We start from the raw sequence: 27,062 nt of genomic DNA, 5'->3' as shown, positions 1-27,062 counted from the left end.
GCTGTTCAAACCCAGCTGAATGTAATGAATAAAACAAGCTGATTAATGTCAATGCGCCGTAAAGCGGGCAGTTCCCAGATGGAAGATTACATGGGTCACCCGAAAAAGGGAAAAAAAATAAACCTCTCGCACGGTCCAGGGGATAATTCGAAATTAGATTATTTTGTCCTCCAAGACGAAGACCAGTGGTGCAAAAAGAGCAGTGAAGGTAATGACCATATAGATGATTCTGGTAATGATGAATGGTTTTTGGTTGTGTAGTGGTGCAGGACTGCTTCTGAGGGTCTGTGCCAAGGCACTCCACAGGACAAGAAGATGAAAAGTATGGGACTGGGGGGACTTTTAACCCCTGTGAAGTAACACAACTCCACCCCACCCCTCACCAAAACCCTTGACTAGTATTAGAGTGATATATTCTTGTGAATGTGAGGCCTGGCTGAAGGTCTGTCACTCACTGGGGTCTTTGTCTGCAGTTCTACTTCCTCATGTTGGACTGGGCTGCTGTCCGTGGTTCTGAATTGGATTGTGGACGAAGCGCCGCTGAACGGACAGCTCCCTCAATGTCCCACTCTGCACATCTGGGGCCAGAGGCTCAGCACTTAGCTAGGGTTACATAATCAGAGATGGATAGTTCAGGTCCAGAGAGTAAAAGTCCAGACCAAGATTTTGTTTCAACCAACCAGTTGAGTAGTGTGTGCCTGTGACTCTTTATACTCAACTAGCTGGTTGAAACAAAATCTTGGTCAGAAGAGAGCCAGTCAGATGAAATGGTCAAAGTTCACTTGCAATTTCCACCCTGTTCTTTGCCGGCTGTTTTGTCGCCTCCCAGACCTGCCCTCAGCCTCCTGTAACATCTTCACTCTCAGGGACGTCGCCTCCTGTTTTTACTTTGATTTCTCTGCCACACAGCCTTGATTTCTTCCCTTCTCACCCTCTTACCATTCACAAGAGCCAAATATGAAGTCTACCAATGACTTGTAACAAATTCATCATCGGAAGCGTGAGAAAGGAAATAAATACAACTAAACAAATTATTTTTCATTGGTTGCCAAATTAAATGCTTGGAGAGAGAGATCGCTGTGATGTTTCACTCCTAAGAAAGCGACTGAGCACAACACCCAAAATCTGCTCAATAAGTCGCTTTGAATGTGATTCTCTGATAAATAAATTGTGACTATTTGTCACCAGGGGTGGGCTGTACTTATCTGGACAGGTATGAAAGATGGAAGGAGTTTAATGAAGTGGAAAAACTTGCCAGAAATGGAGAGAGTAAGCTCTAGGGCTCAAAGAGAGACATGGCAAAACCGTGTCTCCTCTCTGGAAGCTGCATGCCTCCCTACCTCAGTCCCTATCCTCAGTCTCCCACACCTCTCTGCCTCAGTCCCTATCCTCAGTCTCCCACACCTCCCTGCCTCAGTCCCTATCCTCCGTCTCCCACACCTCCCTGCCTCAGTCCCTATCCTCAGTCTCCCACATCTCCCTGCCTCAGTCCCTATCCTCAGTCTCCCACACCTCCCTGCCTCAGTCCCTATCCTCAGTCTCCCACATCTCCCTGCCTCAGTCCCTATCCTCAGTCTCCCACACCTTCCTGCCTCAGTCCCTATCCTCAGTTTCCCACACCTCCCTGCCTCAGTCCCTATCCTCCACCTCCCACACCTCCCTGCCTCAGTCCCTATCCTCCATCTCCCACACCTTTTTCCCCTCAGATTTGCTCTAGTTCACTTTAATGAGTCCAGTGAGAGCCAGCTGACTGTCATTAAAACCGGCATTTTGGGGAGCTTGCATTCCTGCACTGTCTCTCTTCCAGCATCTTGCCCCTGGGTTTCCCCACACAAGTTCACTGATTGTATAAATAAAAACGTAGAAATCAAGCAAAGCCCAATGTATGCCTTCCTGTCTTCAGACCTCAGCGTTGCAGTTACACCAGGTGGTGTCTGGTAATGAAACCTCAAGCATTTATAAAACACCGAAAGGCATTTCAGAAAATCCTTTGTTGGCTATTATAAATTATTTTTTTCATTTTTTCAGGTTTTTAATCCAGACACCTAAATTTCCCACATAGGTTGTGTGTGTGTGTTTGTGTGTGTGTGTGTGTTTGTGTGTGTGTGTGTGTTTGTGTGTGTGTGTGTGTGTGTGTGTGTGTGTGTTGCACAACTTATAGTACTTTGCATATCTGGTATGGTCTCCAGAGTTGAATCTCATTCAGCCATTTTTCCTGAGCAGTGTAATCAATGCAGGGACGCAGGTAGCCTGGACCCTAAACCCTAGATACAATGCCGGTTCATCAAAAGCTACACGCACACACACACACACACACGCACACACACACACAGGTTTGTGATTATATGTTTGTGGGGACTCTCCATTCATTTCTATGGGGAAAACTCAAATCCCAACATGACGACCTTAACCCCTACCCAGCCCTAACCTTAACCATAAGTAACCAAACAAAATACGAGACTTTTTAAGTTTTTTGATTGAAGTCACAGATCTTTGTGGGGCCCTGAAAAATGGTCCCCACGATGTCAAAATAACTTCCTTCTGCATATAAATGTTTTTTAATAAAAGCACAAATGCAGTTAATTTAGAAGTACACTGGTTTGATTTCTTTATGGAGACTCTACCAGGTCATTGTTATAAATACTTCTTACTTTAATGCCTATTCTACACTGTCATAATGTTCCGCTGGCCAGAAAACAGAGCAAATCATGTCTATTCATTTATGTCTCATTATTTTTTTTTTAGGAATTAGAATCCTGGAGTGACAGTCAGCATGTTGTTTAATAACTCCTTAGGATAACGGTCCACACCTGGATGTAAAATCTCTTAAATCATTTCCCCAATTACACATGCACTTGCTGTCATCGCTTTGATAACTCTCAGTACATTAACTTGGCATTCATTAACATTAATCCAGCTTCACTGCCTCTCCCTCTGCCTCCTGAGTGACATGAAAACTCTCCCTTCCTGAGGAACATCCTATTTAATGCAGACTTACACTGAATCACCTACTGATCCATCATCAGACTCAGGGATGGGGGTCGTCTGTTTGGGCCAAGTTCACTAGTGCGAGTCATCGGCAAGCAGAGAGGAGTCAGCTGGTGTCCAGGGGTCTTCAGCGGTGCGACGGACCCAGGAGCACAGCTCAATGCACCGGCGCTAAAGACGACTGAGTAAAAACACAAAAGGCAGAGAAAATCACTCTTTTTGATCGGAGTGAAGCAGGTCAGGGCCAAAACACTCTGCTTCCATAAGGCAGGAAACAGGCTGAGTGTCTCCAGGGAGCCAGAGGATCATGATGAAGTTGGGGCTTAAGACAGGGGAAAAAATCACATGTACATGTAACAAACGCATGTGTGCTGTAGGGACACGGAACATATACATCTGTGTTACATGGATACAGAACATACACATGTACCTTTTATGTATACAGAGCATATATTGGTTCGTGGTATTTATACAAAACAGACACAAGTATCTGATTAATATACAGAACAAAATCATATATTTCTTATGTATACAGGACATACACAATACTTTGAATATGTACAGAACATATACATGTATGTAGAACATGAACACATATGTCATAAGCATACAGAATATTGTCATACACCTCATATGTCGAATAGCATGTATTTTGCTCCATCCATTCTCCATTCAATTTTGATGCCTCAGTCCTGAAGATGAACAGTATCTCCATAGCAAGATGAGCATCAGGCTTCACTGTAGGGATGGTGTTAATGGAGTACATTACAGAAAAAAACACATTAGCTTCACATGTATACTGAACAAATATATACTTCATACATACTCATGTAGGTCATATGTGTACAGAACTAATGTGTTTATATTATATTCATATAGAACAAGGGATTTGCTTGTACTTTGCATACATACAGAACACGTTTCGGACTCAGGCCCAGGCCCGGCATGGTGACTGTCGCGCTCAGTGGACGGCTGAGACGCTGTCCTCCTCAGAGGTGACTTTGTCACGGAGCAGGTGAGGGGCGTAATGCTGGCCAGTACAGGCCAGTGGCTACAGTGAAGACACGACTCAAGGAGAGCTATATGAAAGCACGTCTACAGCTGGCCAGAAGGTATGAGTGTGACCCAGCTAACATATGGGACAAGTTTTTGTGGTCCGGTGAGGCCAAAATTCAAAGCGCTCTGTGTGGTACAAAGGTAGCAAGTTCCATGGCTGCATTAACACCATCCAGTGTATACCATACACCATACAGTGTATACCATACACCATACAGTGAAGCCTGATGCTCATCATGCTATGGAGATACTGTTCATCTTCAGGGGCAAGGCATCAAAATTGAACGGAGAATGGATGCAGCCAAATACAGGGAGGTATTACAAGAAAACCTACTTCAATCTGCAAAAAACTGAGGCACGGGGAAAGTAAGAATGAAAAACAAAGGTGATGGTTGTGAAGAGACAAGGACCTGGAGCAAATCTGCTATGAAGATCAAAATCACTCCTGCACAGTGTGAAAAGCTGGTAGCTACTTACCGTCGAAAACATAGAGCTGTTGTTGCAGTAAAAGGTGGCAAAACCAAATACTAATGTGCTGGGGATGCATAATTATGCAAGTAGCATATTTTTTAGTTTTTGATTTTCTTTAAAGGATTTGTTGTCAAATAATTGATTTTGACTGATAATGCACTATGACAGAATATGAGTTTGCAATAAAAATGCTCACAGCAAGAATATGTCTATGTATCATTTGTAATTCAGGCAAATCTGATCGTTTTAAGGGGTTGCAAGATACTGGTACTGTACATGTAATAGTGCTGGGTAGGGTTCCGCTTTTCAAAGTTAGCAGAAACGCTAATCCACTAATGAGAAAGTTAGCTTGGATAATTAGCAGCTAGCGGATTAGCGTTTCTGTTAACTTTGAAAAGCGTTAGCAGACCAATTAGCTTTCCTTAATTTAGTTCAACTAGCTGTAAAATGAAAATCATAAGTAAAGTGAATAAGTGGTCAAAAACATTTGGAAACCCTAAAATCATGCATATGATTGTGTGTGGCTGCAGCAGTTATCCTGGCATGCTGTTGGCAGACTTTTGTAAACTATTTGTAAACACAAGACGTGACTGGTTGTTAACTTGTCAGATTTAAGGTAGTCTGGGCTCTAAATGTAAGTCAACGAAGATAAAATCCACTTAATCTTGCTATCATGTTAGGGTTTACAATGCATAAAAGCACCACATAGATTTGTGTACTGCATCAAGGCTTTTTGACAGGAATCTCTATTTTCACTAGGCAAGGCATGCTCATACATGTAAGGCAAGATAAGACCAATTCAGTTTATTTATATAATTCTCTTGAAGTTTATTTTACCATTATTTTTTATTGAAAACGAGAGGTGTGCTGTCAAAAGAAAGGTCCAGAAAGCCACACCAAAAATATTAAAACCAATCTTTTCATGGATAAGGAAGCCTAACAAGGTAACCAAGAGGTAAGAAACAAATTGGATGACAAATAATTGTTTTGACGGTATTTTATGGCTGATTTAAGACACAAGTCGGCACCAACCCATTTAACATAAGAGATAGGAACAGAAAGCTAACATAGTACTAAGGTTAAACTGGGGTACATTGAACTAAGCGGAAAACAGGGGCCTGTATCACAAACCTGGATTTTATGCTTAGCCAGAAAACGTGTCGGAATTAAGAACATTTAGTTTAAATGGATTTTATCTTCCTTCACTTACATCTACCCCAGACTACATTAATTCCAACAAGTTATCCAGCTAATCAAGAAATTCTAGCCCAGGAATGGACCACTCCCCCGAGCCCCTGCTGTGTTGAGGCACACTTAAACATGGCGTCAGTTCTCTGAAAGGTGCAAATGAAGGCGAAGTGGTGAGGCGGGGTGTGTGGGGACCGATTTGGGATTGGGCCTCTGCTTCATGGTAAAGCCCCCTCCAGTTGCATTTTTCAGGTTCTGATTGACAGAGATATAGATCAATAAAGAGCTGAGACACTCCTTCCTAGTTCCAGGTAACCAGCGCCATGTTTGTAGTCCCCAAACTGAGGGCAAAGCATCAGCATCAGACAGTTGCAAAATAGGGCTTCCCTAACAAAAACGCTCGTATCTCACAAACAGAATGTCGTAGAAAGAAAATTGAAATGCAGATTTATTGCAGAGACTCTGCAGAATCCAACGATACCCAGCTGGGTAAGTTCTAAATATCCCCTGGTAATCTCTGTAGTCTGACAGATAGGACTTCAGTATTAAACAGGTAAAAATTTCCGTTGGGCGGTTAGCGCTGCTGCCTCACAGCAAGAACATCCTGGGTTCGATCCCGGGGTCAGGTGTGGGTCCTTTCTGTGTGGAGTTTGTATGCTCCCCCCGTGTTCGCGTGGGTTTCTGCTGGGGGTCCGGTTTCCACCCACGGTCCAAAAGTGTGCAGGGCATGTTGATTGGCGAGTCTAAATTGGCCCTGTGTGTGTGTGTGTGCATCCTGCGTTGTTTTCGTGACTGCCCAGGGTTGGTTCCTGCGCCCCTTGTTCCTGGGATAGGCTCTGGTCCCCCCCACGACCCCAGTTGGGATTAAGTGGTTACGGCAATGGATGGATGGATGGATAATTTTCAAGGTATGTTTTTAAGGGTTTCAGAGCCAAAAACCAAACCGAAGCTAAATTAATGTAATTAAAGTTAGCGGTTATTGTTAATTTCTTCAAAACTTTTAGTGGTTTATCAGATTAGAATTATCAAATTAAATTCAGCAGTTAGCAGATTAGCAGTTATCGAAGCTAACTGTTCAGTTAGCTGTTCCCACCACTGACATGTACTAGACATATACTTTGCTAACAGGAAAAAAATATATAATCTACCCACCTCAAGAAAGCCTCGCTCAGGGCGGTAACCTGACCCACTGAAAATGTGTGGATTCAGGGTGTGTGTGTGTGTGTGTGTCTGATTTACGTTTTTCAGCAGCAGGTTAATTAAACTCTCCATGAAAATCATTCAGCTGCAGGCCAGGCCAGAGGGACTCTACGCTTCTCAAGGATGCCTGCCATTTTCGGGAGTGCTGATGATTAAAGAACAATGAGCGTTATCCACAGAGGATGCTCCCATTTTACAGTGGCATCAGTAGAAACCGCAAGAAAACAAATGAGTCTTAAAAATTGCACATATTGATCTGGGGGAACCACGGAATGTTTACACAGATTGTTCTGGTTAACTTGATACAGCGGCGGTCGGTTTGGTAAGAGAGCTAACAAACTGATGATGACAGCAAAAACTTTGAGAAATCCATTATCTTGTTTAATTACTTTTCTTTCTTTCTTTGCTTTGCTGTACTTGTACCTACAATTTATTTTCTTCATATCAATCCAAAGATTTAAAATTATATTGAGCTGTGTGTAAAATATTGTGTGCGAGTAAATTCTGGCGTGTGAAGGATCTCTGGTGTGTTAAAGAGCTCTGGTATATAATAGATCTTGGGTGTGTGAGTGATTTCTGGTGTGTGTGAATGATCTCTGGTATGTGAAGGATCACTGGTGTGTGAGTGATCTCTGGTGTGTGAATGATCTCTGTTGTGTTAGTTATCTCTGGTGTGTGAATGATCTCTGTTGTGTTAGTTATCTCTGGTGTGTGAATGATATCTGGTATGTGAAGGATCACTGGTGTGTGAGTGATCTCTGGTGTGTAAGTGATCTCTGGTACAGTATGTGAATGATCTCTGTTGTGTGAATGATCTCTGGCGCGTGAAGGATTTTGCTATGTGAATGATCCCTGGTGCATGAGTGATCTCTGGTACAGTATGTGAATGATCTCTGTTGTGTGAGTGATCTGTGGTGTGAGAATGATCTCTGTTGTGTTAGTTATCTCTGGTGTGTGAATGATCTCTGGCGCGTGAAGGATTTTGCTATGTGAATGATCCCTGGTGCATGAGTGATCTCTGCTATATGATTGATCTCTGCTGTGCGACTGTTCTTTGGAATGTGAATGATCACTGGTATGTCAATGACCTCAAGTGTGTGAGTGAACAAGTGTGTGAGGTATCTGTGGTGTGAAGGCATTAATTTGGACATCATCACCACTTATTAGTACTGTGCTGTAAGTCACCATTGTGCAGCTAAAGGTCCAGTGCCAGTAGGTACACCCACTTGTATCCTACAGCAGGGTATGAATTTGCTTTCTACACATTAACTCAACGTGAGCATGTGGGGTGTGTGTGTATAACTGTAAATCATTGTGCAAATGAACACATACAGTAGCACCAACAATGAAGGGATCAAAATCAGTAACTTCCAGCCATGCTGCTGTAGTTGAGGTTCTTCTGCTTCTATTCTAAGCTGTCTGACTGTGAAACCAGTTTTCATTCCTATTCTATGTGGTATTGGGGCTTGGAAATTGATCAGGGAGAAAGCGAGACAGGGGGAGTAGCAAAAGACCTTTGTGAAGAGAGTGTGAAACTTTGCTGTAATGCAGGGATGTCACAGAATGGGGCCAAAGGAGTCCTCCTGTCCTCTAGGGGAAATACATCCAAATGCAGAAAAGAGGCTTTTTAAAGATGCAGACACCTTTGGAAAGTCCAGCTGCACATGACACCGGAATTGCCTCAGTTTTATTCTTTGAAACTCCAAGCCACAGAATCCTCTGCTTGAATAGTCAGAAACAGCAGACGATCATCTCTCTGAAGAGGCCTACTCCTGTCGGATGTCCATTGGGTGATGTGCTCTAGAAGATGTCCACTGGAGGATGTGCTCTAGAGGATGTCCACTGGAGGATGTTCACTGGGTGATGACCAGTGGAGGATATGCTCTGGAGGATGCCCACTGGATGTTGTGCACTGGAGGATTTACACTGGAGGATGATCATGCAAGAACTTTTACATTTTTATCCTTTACTGATGCGTTTAAGATAAATGACAGTTGCTACCCATTTAATCAGCCAGATATTTGATGGGAGCAGTTCAGGTTAAGGGGCAGCATAATGGTACAGTACTGTGCACTGTCACCTCACACCTGAAGTCCCCCCCCCAGCTTTCCATGCGCGTAGTTTGCATGTTCTCCCCATGTCATCTTGGGGTGTCCTCAAGGTTCTCCAGTTTCCCCCACAGTCCAAAAACACGCTAAGATTATTTGGAGTTGTGAATGGTGGGTGGGCACCCCATCCTGGGTTATTCCCAGTCCAGTGCACATAGCTTCCAACATAGGCTCCAGACCCACATCGTCGTGAAGGAGAACACCCCCCCCCCCCAGATTCTGAACTTCTGGTTTTAATTGAACCCCTTTCTAATCTACTGTGACCATTTCAATCACACCCTCTCATCCCACATGATTCTAAACTAACTGGCAGTAACCCTCCTGCCGAGGTAATCTCTGAGGTAACTAACTGGCAGTAACCCTCCTGCCGAGGTAATCTCTGAGGTAACTAACTGGCAGTAACCCTCCTGCCGAGGTAATCTCTGACGTAACTTTAATCAGGTTACCAGTTGTCCTGCTCCACCTGCTCAGACCAGCATTATTATGTGTGAAATATAAAACAAAGTCCATTTCCTGGGAGTCTGGCAAGGGAAATCAGAATGAGTCCTCCCCAGTGGCCTAACAGTATTTTTAGTTTTGAGTGGGTTATTTTGGATCTAGGTATACGTTGGAGTAATAGAAGAGGCAAAAAATGGGGTCAAATGAGAAAAATGACATTATAAGCAATTTTTAATTTTATATCCACCCTGGAGTGTTACCCGCAGTTAGATGATAACAGGCTGTCTGTCACAGCACCTTTAAAAAATATTATCTTTTCATTCTTCACACAGGCCCTCAATATTTAATCACAATTCTCAGAATAAATTACCTCGTCTGCAAAGATTTCCATGGCTATGAGCCCTCAGCTTCTGTGATTAACGTGTGATTGTTAACCAAACACATTCCTGCGGCCACCACACTCCGTACTCTGACTCCAGCCAGTTTGGATGCTGGGAAAGCCTGTCCTTCACCGTGGTATTACAGATTCCGGATTTGTGCTGATATTTGCTGCTTGTCCTTCTCTGTGACACGCTAAGATATAAAGTGAACTACTGAAATGGAATTGCGCAGGTCCGATGCCAAAATACCTTCCAGTTTCTGACAAGTTTACCTAAACGCCAACAACAGAACCGATTCCATCTTCAGCTGAGGAACCAATTTTGGTGTTACTAACAAGTAACTTCTAACCAGAAATTAATTTTTCAATCTGACATACAGCTGTGTAAGCAATTAGCATGAATTGGACACATTAATTTACAAGGCTGCCTCTAGATAGCTTAGACCAATTACTATTAATATTAATTATACCCTATTACAAATCCATCCATGACCGACCAATTACAGAGAAATAGTCACAAGTCACAAACTGTGTTCCTCACAGAAGTCAAAGCAAAGACAGACCATACTAATGAAGAATAGCAGTGGATTGTGTTTCATTTAAAGCAACCATCCTGATTGATCATACAGTTTCACACTGCAGGACCTGGAAGAGAAAGAAATGGTCGAGGGAAGAGAAAAAGACTCCAGTGCAGAATGATTTATGTGTGCCTTCATTATCGTGTTTACGGAAGCTGGAAAAAGGCAGTGGCATTTCCCAGTTAGTAAATTGGTCAGTAGTCTAGTGTTGGTAATGACTATGGGCTTGGTCTGAGTTTATACATATAGATCTTTGAAAAGGCGCAAATGTACAGTAGATGCTGCGTTGGAGGATTGGGCAAAGCAGGAGGCTAGCTGGAACAGACCCCCAGTATGATACAGGGAGACACCAACTGGCTCTCTGATCCCCCTGCCCTGCATCTGGCATGTTTATACCACACTGCTTCCTCCACAGAGCCTGAATCCAATTCACCACGGACTGGGGTGCAGCCAGACGAAAGGATATAGATCGTCTTTGTTGCCATGGTTCCCCTGAAAGGCAGTGCTTGTCGGAATGGCAGGGTATTAGTCCAGGATTCGTGATTTAAAAGGGGACGAGAACCTTACTGCCATGAACTGGGACAGGAGGATATTTTGAAAGCCTCGGCCCAAAGGGGCAGGTCATGCCTATGACAGCATCGTTCTAGACGGTGTGCTGGACTCCCTCACCAGGCTAGGCTCCCCACACCATGGGTTTTCTTCACTGAGCATACGGGTTTATCTGGCTTTACGGTTGAGCAGCACTGTAGCCCGCAGAACAGCTGCCGAAATTTCTAATCAGGTGTCCGTGTCCTTCTGGGGGGCCGCATCTACCAGCCGTTTCTGTTGGTGCCGCCGTGATTTGGGAGGGGAAGTGGGCAGATGCGGCCATCTTGAGAGTCAGATGTTGAGATTTTCCCAACCATCATCCTTACAAATAAGCTCCACCAGTCTGTCGATCCCTGAGCTCCTTGAGTTAAATAGATGTCTTCCATTTAGTTATTCTGCTATCGGAGCCCAGAGACTGCATGCTTACTCAAGTCATTTAGTTTTTTTACACAACAGGAAGTGTTAAAAAGGCGGTCTGTATCTTTAAATTTGTCGGAGCTGAGACTTTGCTTACCACTCAGCAGAGCGTGTGCGTCCCGCGTCACAGGAGCGTTTTGGGAATCTGCACGGGAGTTCTTTACATGACTTGTTTAGTTATGTAGCCAGTTTAAGCCCGTGATAAGTGAAGTTTAGTAAAGTTAGTATTTTCAGTTTATAACTTGCCATTTATTAGCGTGGGATGTGTGCGTCCAAGAAAACCGTAAGTTTTTTTCTTTCCTTGTGAATAATGCTAAGTTTGTATGTTAGTTTGTACGGTAGAGACACTAATCGTAAGACTGCGTATAGGCTACTAGTTTATAATTAATGTACATTCTTGGTTTGATTCCTTTATGTTGGATAAAATTCGAAGACGAGCCAGATTACTTCGCAGTGTAATCTGTAATTTGTATTTATAATGTTAAGTCTTGCATTGCGTTATTTATGTTTACAGACCACACCCTAGTATCAACAGTTGCAGTTGTGTCAGAGTTCTGACCGGACTCCCCACAGCCATTCGAACGTACCTACTCAGCGCACAAGCACTCCATCACAGGAAGTGTTTTTTTGCTTGTATCCTGGCCTCATTCTTCTCATTTATTCTGATGCTGTTCCCAGTCATCTTCCCATGTCATATGACTATGCCTGCCAAGCTGGAATGTAAACAGCTGAAAGCAGAATTTTAAAATGCTCCCTCCTTCATGTATTATATGACGTCTTTGATTCAACTCCTCACATACAACCTGCCGAATTTCCTACGTGTATTTTGTACAGTCTGTCATACTTTCACGTTAAGGAAAAGGATAGAAAATTTGTTATCTACAGAGTCTAAAAGTAATACATTTTAAATTCAAGATCAGTTTTCAGACCCAACACAAGCTAACAAATTTGTTTGCCATTCTGTTTCAATTTGCTTTTTGCAGACTCCACAGGTGGAGAGATGTGCAGGGTGCTTAGGTACTCCCATTGGTGTAGAGATGTGCAAGGTGTTTAGGTACTCCCACTGGTGGAGAGATGTGCAGGGTGCTTAGGTATTCCCATAGGTGGAGAGATGTGCAGGGTGCTTAGGTACTCCCACTGGTGGAGAGATGTGCAGGGTGGTTAGGTACTCCCATAGGTGTAGAGATGTGCAAGGTGTTTAGATACTCCCATTGGTGTAGAGATGTGCAAGGTGGTTAGGTACTCCCACAGGTGTACAGATGTGCAAGGTGTTTAGATACTCCCATTGGTGTAGAGATGTGCAAGGTGGTTAGGTACTCCCACAGGTGGAGAGATGTGCAGGGTGGTTAGGTACTCCCACAGGTGGAGAGATGTGCAGGGTGGTTAGATGCTTGTTGGTTACGTCTTGGGGCCAGTTTTATGAACATCACAAGCACACGCAGCAGTGCAGCCAACACCTTGTCCTCACGCGCTGAGGGCTATTAATGTCACAGTCTGGGGCTCAGATGATGTGCTATTTAAGTGCCATAGAGTGGCAGTTACACACTCCAGGGGACTGACTAATACTTCTGTAGGGGGGGGGGGGAGGTTGAACAACTGGAAAATCCTGAAGGCCACAGTAAGAACAGAACACCATCCGTCACCGAACGTCACACTGTAGCCATGTGACCCTGCGATAAGAGGGAGATTTTTAGGTTCTGTTTGGGGGCAACAGAGGAGAGAAGTATGACAAAACATCTGAAGTAAGAGAATCAAAGGAGTCACAAGGAACGAAAAACAGGGGGAGACCAGGACATGGCATCTGGGGAATGGCTGCAGCGGGATGTGGGCCATCAGCAGATCCGTTCGCTGATGTTTCTTCCGCCTGTCCTTGTGTCATATGGTTCTGTTCACCTTCCCGTCTAGTGAATGTTCACCACACTTGTTGAGCTCGGATAAATGTTTCTGGGGCCACATTGTAGGTTAACTGGGTATCGCTCTGTGCATCATTGCCCATCCATACCCCACCCATCGATATGACATCTACAGCTTCATCAATGACTCTTCTGTGTCTGTGAACATGCCCCCGTCACGTTTTCCCAACCTCTCTTTGTACGGGAATATCTGGAGGGCATTCCAGCACATGCCTGCCCATTTCTAAGGAACAGCGCAGTCTAGGTGACCCGCGCCTTGGTCTGGCCAGGAAGCTGCGCGTCCTTCCTTCACCCGCAAGCCATACCCTCTCTACCAGATGATAAACGACAGCAGGAATTTAATTAGCATGTGGGTGTTCTGGCCAAAGCCACCGCCTCAGACCCGAAAGCCCCGTGTGACTCAGGGACGCCATTCTGGGGGATGCCCCGGAGCGCCTTTGGGCTGGTGCCGGATTAAGACGACTATTTTTAGCTGGGGAGTCGTGTCGCGTTGAGCCTCCTGAAGGAGGAGTTTCACATTTGTATGCAGGTCATTTTGGACGATGCAAAGTCTTCTGGAAAAATCCTCCTCACACGCCAAATTCTGCATGTGAGTGCTTACTGTAACGGGCAGCGTTCTAATATGGCCTTTCATGTGGAAATGAATACTGCTCTCCGAATGCCGCTGACTGGCCCCCATGAGCTTTAAGTTAATCATACTGGAATTATTGTTTGATAAGGACCAGGAGTGTGTCCTCATCTTACCATTACATACCATCATGGGTCAAGCTACTGGTTTGTCCCAGTTCCTGTGAACATCCAGGGTTCCTCCATTGTCTTCTGAAAGCTGTAGACCTGAATCAGAGTGCATCCTTATAAATTAACAGGAGCATTCTGCCACCGCGGTTCCATTTCTCCAGAGGACAGTTTTTGGTGCATCCTACGCAAAAGCTGAATGTGTATCCCACCGGAAGTTCAGTTTTTGTTCTGTTCCATAAGCAAATGAGAGCCACAGAAAACGAAGCTATGGTGTAGAGCACAAAGTGACCGTTCTCGTTCTTCAAATCCAGTTGTGAAATGAGAGAGATATTCCCCTCCTGCTGCCATGGCTGGATTCTGAACACACTCCCCTCAGGAAGCTCCTTTTCTCGCTGATGGACTTTTCCTTTTCATTCAGAAAATTTATATTCTGCTCTCTGCACATACAGTAAGTGTCTGTTCTTTAAAAAGCTGGCATGTGGAGTCGGCTTATTGGATGCAATCCTTTCGCATGGAAAGCATTGATACACCCCACGGACAGACCGAGGCTCAAACCAGTAACACCCCACAGACAGGCCAAGGCTCAAACCAGTAACACCCCACAGACAGACCGAGGCTCAAACCAGTAACACCCCACAGACAGGCCGAGGCTCAAACCAGTAACACCCCACAGACAGGCCGAGGCTCAAACCAGCAACACCCCACAGACAGGCCGAGGCTCAAACCAGCAACACCCCACAGACAGGCCGAGGCTCAAACCAGTAACACCCCACGGACAGACCGAGGCTCAAACCAGTAACACCCCACAGACAGGCCGAGGCTCAAACCAGTAACACCCCACAGACAGGCCGAGGCTCAAACCAGCAACACCCCACAGACAGGCCGAGGCTCAAACCAGCAACACCCCACAGACAGGCCGAGGCTCAAACCAGTAACACCCCACGGACAGACCGAGGCTCAAACCAGTAACACCCCACAGACAGGCCAAGGCTCAAACCAGTAACACCCCACAGACAGACCGAGGCTCAAACCAGTAACACCCCACAGACAGGCCGAGGCTCAAACCAGTAACACCCCACAGACAGGCCGAGGCTCAAATCAGCAACACCCCACAGACAGGCCGAGGCTCAAACCAGCAACACCCCACAGACAGGCCGAGGCTCAAACCAGCAACACCCCACAGACAGGCCGAGGCTCAAACCAGTAACACCCCACGGACAGACCGAGGCTCAAACCAGTAACACCCCACAGACAGGCCAAGGCTCAAACCAGTAACACCCCACAGACAGACCGAGGCTCAAACCAGCAACACCCCACAGACAGGCCGAGGCTCAAACCAGCAACACCCCACAGACAGGCCGAGGCTCAAACCAGCAACACCCCACAGACAGGCCGAGGCTCAAACCAGCAACCTTCTGACCAGAGGCACAGGCTGAGCCACACACAGCCCCAATATTTCACTTCTGTCATTCAGGACTTGTTCCTTCAGTAATTCCTTCAGTAGTTCCCAAAGGTTTACAGAATTAACAGATATAGTAACAAAAATACTAACTGCTTTGGATAAAACATGAGTCATGATTCATTAATGATGAACAAACATGAGATCAGTATTTAACTTGTGTTATTCATGACTTGTCCCTTCAGTAGTTCACAAAGGTGTATGAATTAGATATAGTAAATATAGTAACTCCTTAAGATAAACATCCATCACGATTCATTAATGATGAATTAACTTGAGATCAGCATGTAACAGACTTAGTTTGTGGTTAATTTATATTAAGTATTAGCATAATTCTGTATTATTTGTGCCCCATCCAGTAAAGTATTACCAGTTTGTCCAACGTGTAATTCATTCTAACTGGCTTTACTGGGTGAGCTTGCCCCAGATCAATCTTGTTCAGGTGTCACTGCTTCCCTGCTGCATTCTGAAACTTTCTGCTGTTCCTTGCTGAAATCCCACAGCCATGGCAGTTCATAATACAAATATTGCAGACCTCCCACCCCCCTTTGCCCTCCAATCAGAGGGTAGCAGTCAGGCCTTCTTGACCTATCAAAAGCCATGAGAGGTAAAGCACCCTAGTCTCAGGCCACACACCTTTTAAGGCCACCGACTGGAGCGTCAGCCATGGACTGGCCACCTGCGCAAACGAGGGGGGTCTGTGTCGCAGTTGGGTGGCAGCCGCCTGCATGGAGCAGGAACTGCGCTGAAGATATTGTGCTAGTGCTTAAAAATCACAAGGTGTATTGCATCATTCATCAGCAATAGCTTGGGAAATTAATTGTGGATTGCATTACATTTCAGTCTTTATGTAACTGATGTGTGCAAGCAGCTCAGTGGCTCAGTGGATATTTTTGCTTGGACCTCCAAGGATGAAACAACCAACAAGTTCATAAACTGCTGCCTATCAATGGACCATCACTACAGAGAGCAGAGATACAGCCAATTAATCCCTGGTTGGACATGACTGGTCCATCCCTGTATATTACATGAAATGTGCTTCCTTTCTCATAGCCAGGTTACATCGCAGTTGCACGATAAAAGTGGCTCAAAATCCATCGGTGTCCATCCAGTCCAAGTCAATGACTGTCTCTGTCTCATAAACATCTGAATAAGAACCTACCCGTGTTTCTGAAGACACTTTCTGCCAGATAAAGATCATTGAATCTGTCTGATGGGGAAGAGACGTGTCGTAATGAGATATTTGATTGGGTATTTCCCAGGGACTTTGTGTCTTTGCGTCTTTCCGTTTCAGCTTCCACGCCTGCGGGCTGTTTTCCTTTAAAATGTTAATGTCACTCCGGAGAAACACTCCGCTGCTACATTCTCATTCCTCTAATTAGATTATCGCCACATAATTTCAGAATTGCGATTCAAGAATCATATTTTTCGAGATAAGAATCTTTTATTTGTGCCACGAAAGAAGGGAGGCTGTGGAAAGTGATGCTGAAGACACTGGAGACAGATTGAGGTGTATTTGTAAGGAGGGACCTTTAAATCGGTGCTCACACCTTGCTTTATGTACAATGCAGCCATACAGACTGTTTCCATGATTGACTATTGCTTTGCAGTGATACTTCACTGACCCTAGCTTTCCACCAGCCAGACCACTGTATAAATATTTGAACTATTTACAGTTTTCAAAATATGCAATCGAGTGTTTGGAGGAGTTGCGAACAGCATGAATTTATAATGATGTGCCACATATGACGGATGCAAGGAAAGCTGTGAGCCTGCAGCCATGTTCTTGACCGGGGGGGTCTGCATATGTCGCGTGTGCCTTCAATGCCTGTGGTGCCCAGGGCCACCATGCTAACGGCGGGGGTGTCTGAGGGCCATGCACAGCCTAGTGGGCTCAGGGGCCCCAGCAGTTTATGGGGGCCCCAGCTCAATAAAATCTACTTTTATTTATTCAGACTGAAAGTGCCAAACCAACCGGGGGCCCAAACTGAGAATTTGTATTTTTACATTGTGAAAATAGAGTCTTTTTAAGAGTCAGCGCCCACATTCAATCAGGTACCTACAGCTGTGTATCTACAGGGTGGAGTCTTTGCTCTGAAGATACAGTATATGAAAATATCTTGTTTTCCTCAAATGACGTTAAGATCAGTAGCTGCTCTACCAACTGAATACTGTATATAGATAGGAAAGAGGCCACTTTGATAAAACCTTGGTTTTTCCTTGCAGGTAGAAAAAGTTTTATTTTCAGGTGTGGTTTTTTAGAACCTTAAACTTAAAGTGGACACAGGATGCTAAGTTTGTTGCATTCAGGAAGTGTGCTGCCAGTCTGCGTGAGCTCACTGGAGGCTCTACCTGCGCTCACTGGAGGCTCTACCTGCACTCACTGGAGGCTCTGCCTGTGTGAGCTCACCGGAGGCTCTGCCTGCGCTCGCCGGAGGCTCTGCCTGCGCTCGCCGGAGGCTCGCCCACTTACTTTCAGGTCCCCATTGCAGAGGTGTTATTGGCTGCGTTCCTCTTCTTTTCTTCACTCGGAAACCCTTGTGTGTGTCTGACACACTCCAGGAGCAGCCAGCGCAACTCAGTAGCGTTTCTTAACATTATGATTTGTAGTTGTTGTGCTGAGGGCGTTTCAGTAATCTGTGAAATTGGTAGAAAGGGGTGGAGGTGGGGGGGTGGTTGGGGGGTAATGCAGCGCGTTGGATAAATCCTCTGAATTGATTAAATGTTCGTGAAATGCATTAACTCAGTGACTTCCTGCATTCTCTCCTAACCCCCCACCCCACACTGAACTGTACAAGCCAAGTAAATCTCACCAAAATCAATCATCCCCCTACCCACAACTGTTTGTTTGGCAGGAATCCCCACTAATCTTCCCAAATCTTTAACGGGACTCTAAAATCGCTTGGGTTTTAATAAACCCCATGTCCTTTGGACTTCGTGCTGAAATGTCCCCCTCCCTCAAGCTGAAAAGGTTTTGGCAGTGCCCAGAGGGGGTGCATTCAAATTGCGTTCCACTCCGCCAGGATGAGGATCTGGGGCAACCATGATTTGCAGGCATCACAATAAAGGCCTGGCAGCCCACAGCTGAAACTGGGCCCGGGGGCTGTTTGTCCTTGTGCAGACGTCCTGGGAGGGGGCACTGAGGTTGGGTTTCATGTCCACTTAACTGGGACCTGTCAAACTCACAGAGGTCTTCCTCACCAACACACGCACCCATGGGTGACACCCAGCGGGCTGATGCTGGGCACACGATGACACGAACGGAATCCTCAAACCTCAGAGAAGTGTCCCACCTCTGCCAGTAAACCTCATCCAATCACTGTCTCCAGTGACTGCAGTGCTGCACAGAAGTGCTTTACTGTACGTCTCACCTCTGCCAGTAAACCTCATCCAATCACTGTCTCCAGTGACTGCAGTGCTGCACAGAAGTGCTTTACGTCCCACCTCTGCCAGTAAACCTCATCCAATCACTGTCTCCAGTGACTGCAGTGCTGCACAGAAGTGCTTTACTGTACGTCTCACCTCTGCCAGTAAACCTCATCCAATCACTGTCTCCAGTGACTGCAGTGCTGCACAGAAGTGCTTTACGTCCCACCTCTGCCAGTAAACCTCATCCAATCACTGTCTCCAGTGACTGCAGTGCTGCACAGAAGTGCTTTACGTCCCACCTCTGCCAGTAAACCTCATCCAATCACTGTCTCCAGTGACTGCAGTGCTGCACAGAAGTGCTTTACGTCCCACCTCTGCCAGTAAACCTCATCCAATCACTGTCTCCAGTGACTGCAGTGCTGCACAGAAGTGCTTTACGTCCCACCTCTGCCAGTAAACCTCATCCAATCACTGTCTCCAGTGACTGCAGTGCTGCACAGAAGTGCTTTACTGTACGTCTCACCTCTGCCAGTAAACCTCATCCAATCACTGTCTCCAGTGACTGCAGTGCTGCACAGAAGTGCTTTACGTCCCACCTCTGCCAGTAAACCTCATCCAATCACTGTCTCCAGTGACTGCAGTGCTGCACAGAAGTGCTTTACGTCCCACCTCTGCCAGTAAACCTCATCCAATCACTGTCTCCAGTGACTGCAGTGCTGCACAGAAGTGCTTTACGTCCCACCTCTGCCAGTAAACCTCATCCAATCACTGTCTCCAGTGACTGCAGTGCTGCACAGAAGTGCTTTACGTCCCACCTCTGCCAGTAAACCTCATCCAATCACTGTCTCCAGTGACTGCAGTGCTGCACTACATGATCTTTTTGTGTGTCTCACACAGGCTTAGTTCTTACTAGTGACATCCCTACAGCTCTTTACATTCACCGCGGTAGTAGCGAAACCCTCGAGCAAAATGTGGTGTTTCCCCAGTAAAATCAGCCAGCTTAGTGCTGGGCAGACATTACTCTGGATAAAGCTGCCAATATGAAACCAAAATGCCAGAATGGTCATATCACTACAGGAAAGGTCTGACGCATCCCGTGCTCGAGAAGCAATTATTTGTGGCTGTTTAAATGTTTATAGCAATAACATCTCGTGTCAATAACAACATATTTTATAATAAAATATTTTAAATGTAAATATTAGTTGTTGTTCCGTAGTGCTTCATGATTAATCTGTCCCCTCCCCCCGGGCTCCATTATAGGAATATCAAATCGACATCATTTTTGCCCAGACGTGGACGGACAGTCGCCTCAGATATAACAGCACCATGAAAATATTGACTCTGAACAGCAACATGGTGGGACTTATCTGGGTACCCGACACCATCTTCAGAAATTCGAAGAACGCAGACGCTCATTGGATTACAACTCCCAATCAGCTGCTCCGCATCTGGAACGACGGGAAAATCCTCTACACGTTGAGGTAAATGCAGCAGATTCTTTATTCTCTTCAAAATTGACTTGTCATAGATCTTGCGTTTCCCTGTCTCTCACTGAGCCGTTAGAAAACAAAAGCTAGACTATCGGTAATAAAATGTAATTCAAAAAGCCGGACACTCCTTCATTCCGCTCAGGAAACTGTCCCATGTTAAATGTCACATATTACTGACCGTACACCCTGTGTATGACATTTACCAGTTTTCTTTATTGGATGCCATTTGACAAAACAGGATTATTCAGCAAAGATGAATATATGGGCTAAAAACTGATACGTTTTTGAGGTGTTTGTTTTGGTAGCTTCACAATGTTTGGATATTCAAGATTGATTGAGTTTTGAAAGCTTCTGGATCCTGTTTAGTATTCAGGGGTCCGTGTGGAAGGCTCCTCCCCCTGGGTGTCGTTGGCCTGACGGCCTTTTTGTGTTGTGATTCAGTATGTGATTCAGGCTCCTAGATTATCAGGACATCTGGGGGATAGGTCCCTGGGATTTGGTGACAGACGGAGCCCTGAGAGTCCGGAGCAGCACCAAGCTGTTAAAGGCCACCTCGGGATCTGCCTTGGCAAGCAGAAATAAGGACACTGGAAGCCCCCAGCCAATGGGAAGGTCTCGTCACCGGAGTCCCAACCAAATGACCCAGTTGCTTAATGTCAGGAAATCTTAGCAGACTCAGCCCTAATCTGGCTTAGCGTTGGAATACGGTCTTCTTTTTGGGCAAAACAGCCCCCAAGGATATAAAGCAATAAATTGGAAAAGACTGTATAGTCACAACTCGTAATTAAAAATGATTTATTTGTGTTGCCAAGGAAATAAAAAGGTACATCGACCTCGTTTGCCACCTTAGCAGAGCTCTTCCGTCTTAAGGACACCTATAACGAAGGGATTCAAGAAATTCAACGGAATTAAATGGGCTGGGAGTTTTTCTAAAAAACATTTGGGTAAACTTTTCACACAGTGTAGGGACAAAAAAAAACCAAAAAACAGGAATTATGTTATTTCAGTAGAGTAATTCAACAGGAGGCTCCTTTATATCAGCATACATCAAGTGACATTGTTTTCATTCTCAGCTTCTATTGGCAAAATACAGTTAAGATAAATAACTCGCATTGCACATACCTTCATAATGCATTCATTAAGTATTATAAATATGGCTATAACTATTTATAAAAAGGCATAACAGTATAGTCATGTTTATAACGCCTTATATGCATTATAATCTGTTGTGAATTTCTTAATAGATTCTTATAGACAAGGCATTCACAGAAAGTGTTACCATAGTTCTTCTCACTGTTGCTGAGGTTGTTCTGTATTGTGCCATGATTATTACTGTCTTAGGTCACATCTGTATTTCAGTCCCAGTCGTGAGTCAGAGGAATGATTCACAGACCCGGTTCTGATTCGTTGTTTTATAAGGTGTTTTAGGTCATCACTGCACATGTATGATAGCACGCATCAGATGATATGGCTGCGAAAGGGTCCCGTCACATTTAATCTGACCTGAGCTGTTTACCTCTCCACAACGCATTACCTTCGCCTTAGAAACTGCCAGGTGGGGGGGAGAAACAGCAGGTTAGGCCTGAACCTTGTAAAAGTGACGGGAATTGAGTTAAGCTGATTAGAGACATGCGTTACACTGAAAATATGTACTATCAATTCAAGCATTTGACAAAGTCCTCAAGCCAGCGATAAATTAAAAAGGCTTCTTGGGTTCACAGCTTGCAAACTAAGTGAAAATAAGGTAGTCGCTTCAAATGACACCAAACTGTGGTGTTTTGATTGAGTCTGTTTCTCAAAGCACCCACCTTGTCTGCTTGAGCATAGAGATAATGTGCGTGGTCACAAACCGGCGTTACGAGGGTGACTTTCAGGGTTTAATGTGTCAGTGTCCACATTAAACAGATAGCATATACGGATAGCAGGTAGGAGAATGTTGCAGCTATGGCTGGAGAGGTGAGACCTCTTTCGTCTGATCTAAAGTGAAGGTAAATCAGTTAAACCTTGTGGAATGTGTCCATTTTCCAACACTTCGCTCAGTTTATAGCTATTAAAATGCCCCTTTGTGGTTATAAACCCATGCAAACCTGGAAAACCTTCCTGCCTCCCTTTATTCATTGTTTTAACTGCTTATAAATAGAGACTTTATTCTGGGTCTGAGGAATGCAGTTAATTCTCACTCTCCCTCTCTCTCTCTAACTCTACCTTGCTCTCTCTCACTTTCTATCTCTCACTCTCCCTCTCTCTCTCTAACTCTCCCTCTCTCTCACTTTCTCTCACTCTCTGCACAGGTTGACCATCAACGCCGAATGCCAGCTGCAGCTTCACAACTTCCCGATGGACGAGCATTCCTGCCCCCTCATCTTCTCGAGCTGTAAGTCAGGCCAGACTGCCGTCACTTACATCACTGATGTTTTGGGTGCCTTTTATCACAGGTGACATTTCTAGCTTTCCAGCACTTTCAAATCCGTTTCAGCACCCTTCCTGAAACCCAGACAGACAGCTCCCAATTTGTTTACTACTAGTTTCCCTTTAAAGACCAAGATAAGGAGACTGTGTTTAGGGATCATATGACTGTTTTTTTGACAAATACACCATGTTCATAAATCCCATTTCGCTGTTAGCTTTATGGTTCCACCACATTTAGCCAACCTGACTTTCTGAAATTCACCATGCTGCCATGATCTTTTGACTGCCTGTCACGCCGCGTCTGTATGACGTTTGGCCCATTTGTCCGTATGACGTTTGGCCCATTTGTCCGTATGACGTTTGGCCCATTTGACCGTATGACGTTTGGCCCATTTGTCCGTATGACGTTTGGCCCATTTGACCGTATGACGTTTGGCCCATTTGACCGTATGACGTTTGGCCCATTTGACCGTATGACGTTTGGCCCATTTGACCGTATGACGTTTGGCCCATTTGTCCGTATGACGTTTGGCCCATTTGTCCGTATGACGTTTGGCCCATTTGACATCCCATCAGCCTCAGGCTCTGAAAATTCATCGGGACGTGCGTCCTTCACAATTTCATCTAAGTCTCAAAAAAAGACAAACTGACTGTACATCATTGTGTAATACATAGGGAGGGGGCCGGCGATGGTGTTGTAAAGCCAGACCCCTGCTCATTGTGCCATACTGGCTGCAGATTTCTCTTTTATTCTAAATGTTTTTACCCGAAAGGGGCCCATGAGGGGGTGGCATGGTGCTGCAGTGACTAGCACGATTACCTCGCACGTCTGGGACCAGGGTTTGAGTCTCCTCTATGGCTCTACGTGTGGAGGTTGCATGTTCTCCCTGTGTCACCCCCCCCCCCCTCCAAAAACATGCTGAGGTTCATTGGAGTTTCCAAACTATATGTAGGTGTGTGTGAATGTGCCCTCTGGTGGGTTGGTGCCCCATCCTGGGTTGTATCTATAGGTTCTGGACCACCCCCCCCCCCCCCCCATGACCCTGAATAGGATAAGCAGTTACAGAAAATTAGGGAGGGCCAGGTGCAGCATCAGAACATTTAATGCTGTGGACCATGGATGCCAGTTCCCGATTTGGATGGGTGTCTGACGCCTGACCTGCAAACAGTACAGCAGTGGGTCCCTGAAAGGTGTTTATTGTTGGGTCATATCTCAGTACAGAGTAACCCGGTTCAGCATATTTCCCAGTGTTTAGATCAGGATATCCTGTCTGAGGGTCTGTGCTGTAATCGCTCCAGCTGAAATCCGCAGCTCAGTAATCAGGCAGTGTAAACATGGTAAATCAACCTCGCAGCATCGTTGGTAGATTGGGACTGGTCTTTGAAAACAGATGGCAGGCTTACAGTCAGTTCAGTTGGAGTTCAACCCCCCACCCCACCAATGTGTGTTACAGTGTTGCAAAACAGTGCAGTGATGCTGATGGTGGTCAGATATTCACTGCTGAATGTGTGGCTCTTTGTTACTGGTGATGCTGGGCAAGGAGGATATTCAGGGGATATGCAACATAATGGCAACCCCCACATGAAGCAAATAATGTAGACTATCTATGAAAAACAGTGCCTGTAAAGTTCTGGGATATATTGGATGGTAAGCTAACAGCGCACAGGGCTTGCCGTTTCCAAGATGCTCTGACCCGTAGATGCTCTATGGCCGTCTGGCCATAATGATTTGGCTTTTGTCAAAGTCACTCAGATCTTTACTCCTGCCCATTTCTCCTGTGTTCAACTTGTTGACTATTGGTTCTGAAATTTAGCTGAGGCAGCGGGTCCTTCAGGCTTTCAGTTGCCCTGAGGAAGACTGTCCCACCCCAGGGGTTCATGGGCTGTGATGAGGGTAAGGAGCTGCCCGAGACAATGCTTCAGCTCATGGATGGCCCATTTGATGGTCAGGGCCTCCAACTCCAAGGGCATTTCATCATTTGGCATCTTCAGTCCACTGGACATAGTCAGGCTGGCCCTTCCAGGTGAGATCTGAGGGTAAGCAAAAGGAAGCCAGGTGCAAAGCACATAGTACCCCTCCCCCAAGTCCTAGGAGGGTCTAGACTAGGTTAGTGATTGAGTATGGGAACCCTAAGTAGTTTGGACTTTCCTCCACCATCTGCTGCAGGTGGTGGCCCAGAGCAGCCATAACGTTCTTATCGGTGCGGATAGCTTCAGGGCGGCATGCTGAAAGCCCTCGGAAAGGGCTACGGTCAGAGCCACCATCAGCGTGAAAGATCCGCTCAGTGGAACGGGAGTCTGGCAATATACAGGACCCACTTTCTCCACAAGTGGCCATTTAGCAGATACTTATGTTGCGTCGTACAATAGAAGCCCATTTCAGTGTGGGCTGCACAGAAAGCTGTGACACCTTAAAACACAGCAAGGCAGTAAGACTGCTCAACGGTAAGAGCATTCAGCGAACACAAGAAGCCAGTTACGGGGTATGAATAGAGATATTACTGGTGTCCCTCAACTTGAAATTCACTTTCACCCAGGCAGTAATGTCAGGGTCTGTGTAGATATGAGCAGAAACCCTTGTCAGGAGCTACAGTAGGCCAGGAACAGCTGGGTACAGGAGTAGTAGAAGTAGTGAAGTGAAGTAGAAGCCGTTACCAGGTGATAAACCAGAAAGATAGCTGGCGAGAACCGGGATCCAAAGACTGAACCTTGGACAAGTTGGCTGATGTTACTTGGACACCAGCACCCAGATGCTTTGACTGATCTGTCTGGCAGGCAAGTTAATAGCTGAAAAGTGCCCATGATGCACAGGGAAGTCAGGAGTATCTCTTGATTCATTTCTGAAGGCTGCGGGAAGGTGTGAGGATCAGGACGGATGGCGGAGATTCAGCTTTCAGGGTGTTAGGATAGAAGTCCTGTGTCCGGCCCTGAAGCCAGACTTGAGGGTCTTGGAGTTTGTTCTGCATGAGAAAGTCAGAAACCTGACTTAGGACAACACGTTCAGTAGGTAAGAATCAGAGAGATTAGTTGATAGTTTCCATTTGTGACAGCTCAAGTGTAGTTTTAATCAGTGAGGTTACATAAGCCACGGTACAGAGTTGACTGGCCAGAACAGTCCCAGGCTAGTGCACAAGGGTGTAGGCAAAGATCCCTGGAGGATCAAGGGGTATTAAGAGGGAAAAAACCAAAAGACTCAGTCAGGAGGTAACGGCTCCCTCAGGGCAATTATCCTCCCAAAGGCACCTATGCAGAGATGGCTGGTTCTCTTACTACCTCCTCACATTATTAAAGCTTGAGGTCTGCACTGGGGAGACAGTCTCGCCCCCCCGTAGGAGCAATTATGAGCCAGCAGCCGTGTCCTGTTGGCCCTCGTTGTGGTCAGTTACCGTAGCAGAGGTGCAGCCCAACCTTCATTCTACAGTCAGAAGATCACTGCGAGACAAGAGATGATCAAGGAATAACATGCCATTCAAAACCAATTCTTCAGATTTTCAGTGTCAGTTTTCATCACTTTATCCTGGTTGTTTTTGTTTAACATGCTCTATGTTGTGGATGAGGACTGGGGGGAGGACTGGAGGGGTTATCCATCCTTCTTTGTAATAATAATGCAGCCACCATCTGCAGGCCACAACCCCCCCCTCCCCCCCATCCTTTCAAAGGTCGTTTCAGAGTGACAAAAAGCACCTAAGGGATCATCAGAAGTGACTGGATGGCATGTTGTGGCCTAATAAGGGTGAACATATGAAGGGAGAAGGAGGAAAGGAATGGAAGTAATGCTTATGATGTTCCTCAGGTCACATGACGTGGCTCAGTGTGCCATCCCCAAGAGGATGTTCCTCAGGTCACATGACGTGGCTGTCTGTGCCATTCCCAAGAGGATGTTCCTCAGGTCACATGACGTGGCTCAGTGTGCCATTCCCAAGAGGATGTTCCTCAGGTCACATGACGTGGCTCAGTGTGCCATCCCCAAGAGGATGTTCCTCAGGTCACATGACGTGGCTGTCTGTGCCATTCCCAAGAGGATGTTCCTCAGGTCACGTGACGTGGCTGTCTGTGCCATCCCCAAGAGGATGTTCCTCAGGTCACATGACGTGGCTCAGTGTGCCATCCCCAAGAGGATGTTCCTCAGGTCACATGACGTGGCTCAGTGTGCCATTCCCAAGAGGATGTTCCTCAGGTCACATGACGTGGCTCAGTGTGCCATCCCCAAGAGGATGTTCCTCAGGTCACATGACGTGGCTCAGTGTGCCATTCCCAAGAGGATGTTCCTCAG

General features: G+C 45.7%; 1 protein-coding gene across 4 annotated transcripts in view; it reads left to right on the top strand.

Annotated features, from left to right (window-relative positions):
- gabrg3 (gamma-aminobutyric acid type A receptor subunit gamma3) overlaps positions 1–27,062 on the top strand; it is an 85,165-nt gene that overhangs the window by 37,772 nt on the left and 20,331 nt on the right. For all 4 annotated transcript variants that reach the window (XM_023800760.2, XM_023800759.2, XM_023800758.2 and 1 more), the window contains exons 4-5: positions 20,151–20,371; positions 22,672–22,754. In XM_023800760.2, coding sequence (XP_023656528.2) covers positions 20,151–20,371; positions 22,672–22,754 — 304 coding nt within the window. The remainder of the gene's footprint in view (positions 1–20,150; positions 20,372–22,671; positions 22,755–27,062) is intronic.

This window comes from Paramormyrops kingsleyae, chromosome 1 (assembly GCF_048594095.1).
Source record: "Paramormyrops kingsleyae isolate MSU_618 chromosome 1, PKINGS_0.4, whole genome shotgun sequence".
NCBI classification, from domain to species: domain Eukaryota; kingdom Metazoa; phylum Chordata; class Actinopteri; order Osteoglossiformes; family Mormyridae; genus Paramormyrops; species Paramormyrops kingsleyae.
The sequence above is the reverse complement of the archived record's forward strand: the minus strand, read 5'-3'. Positions and strand labels throughout refer to the sequence as shown.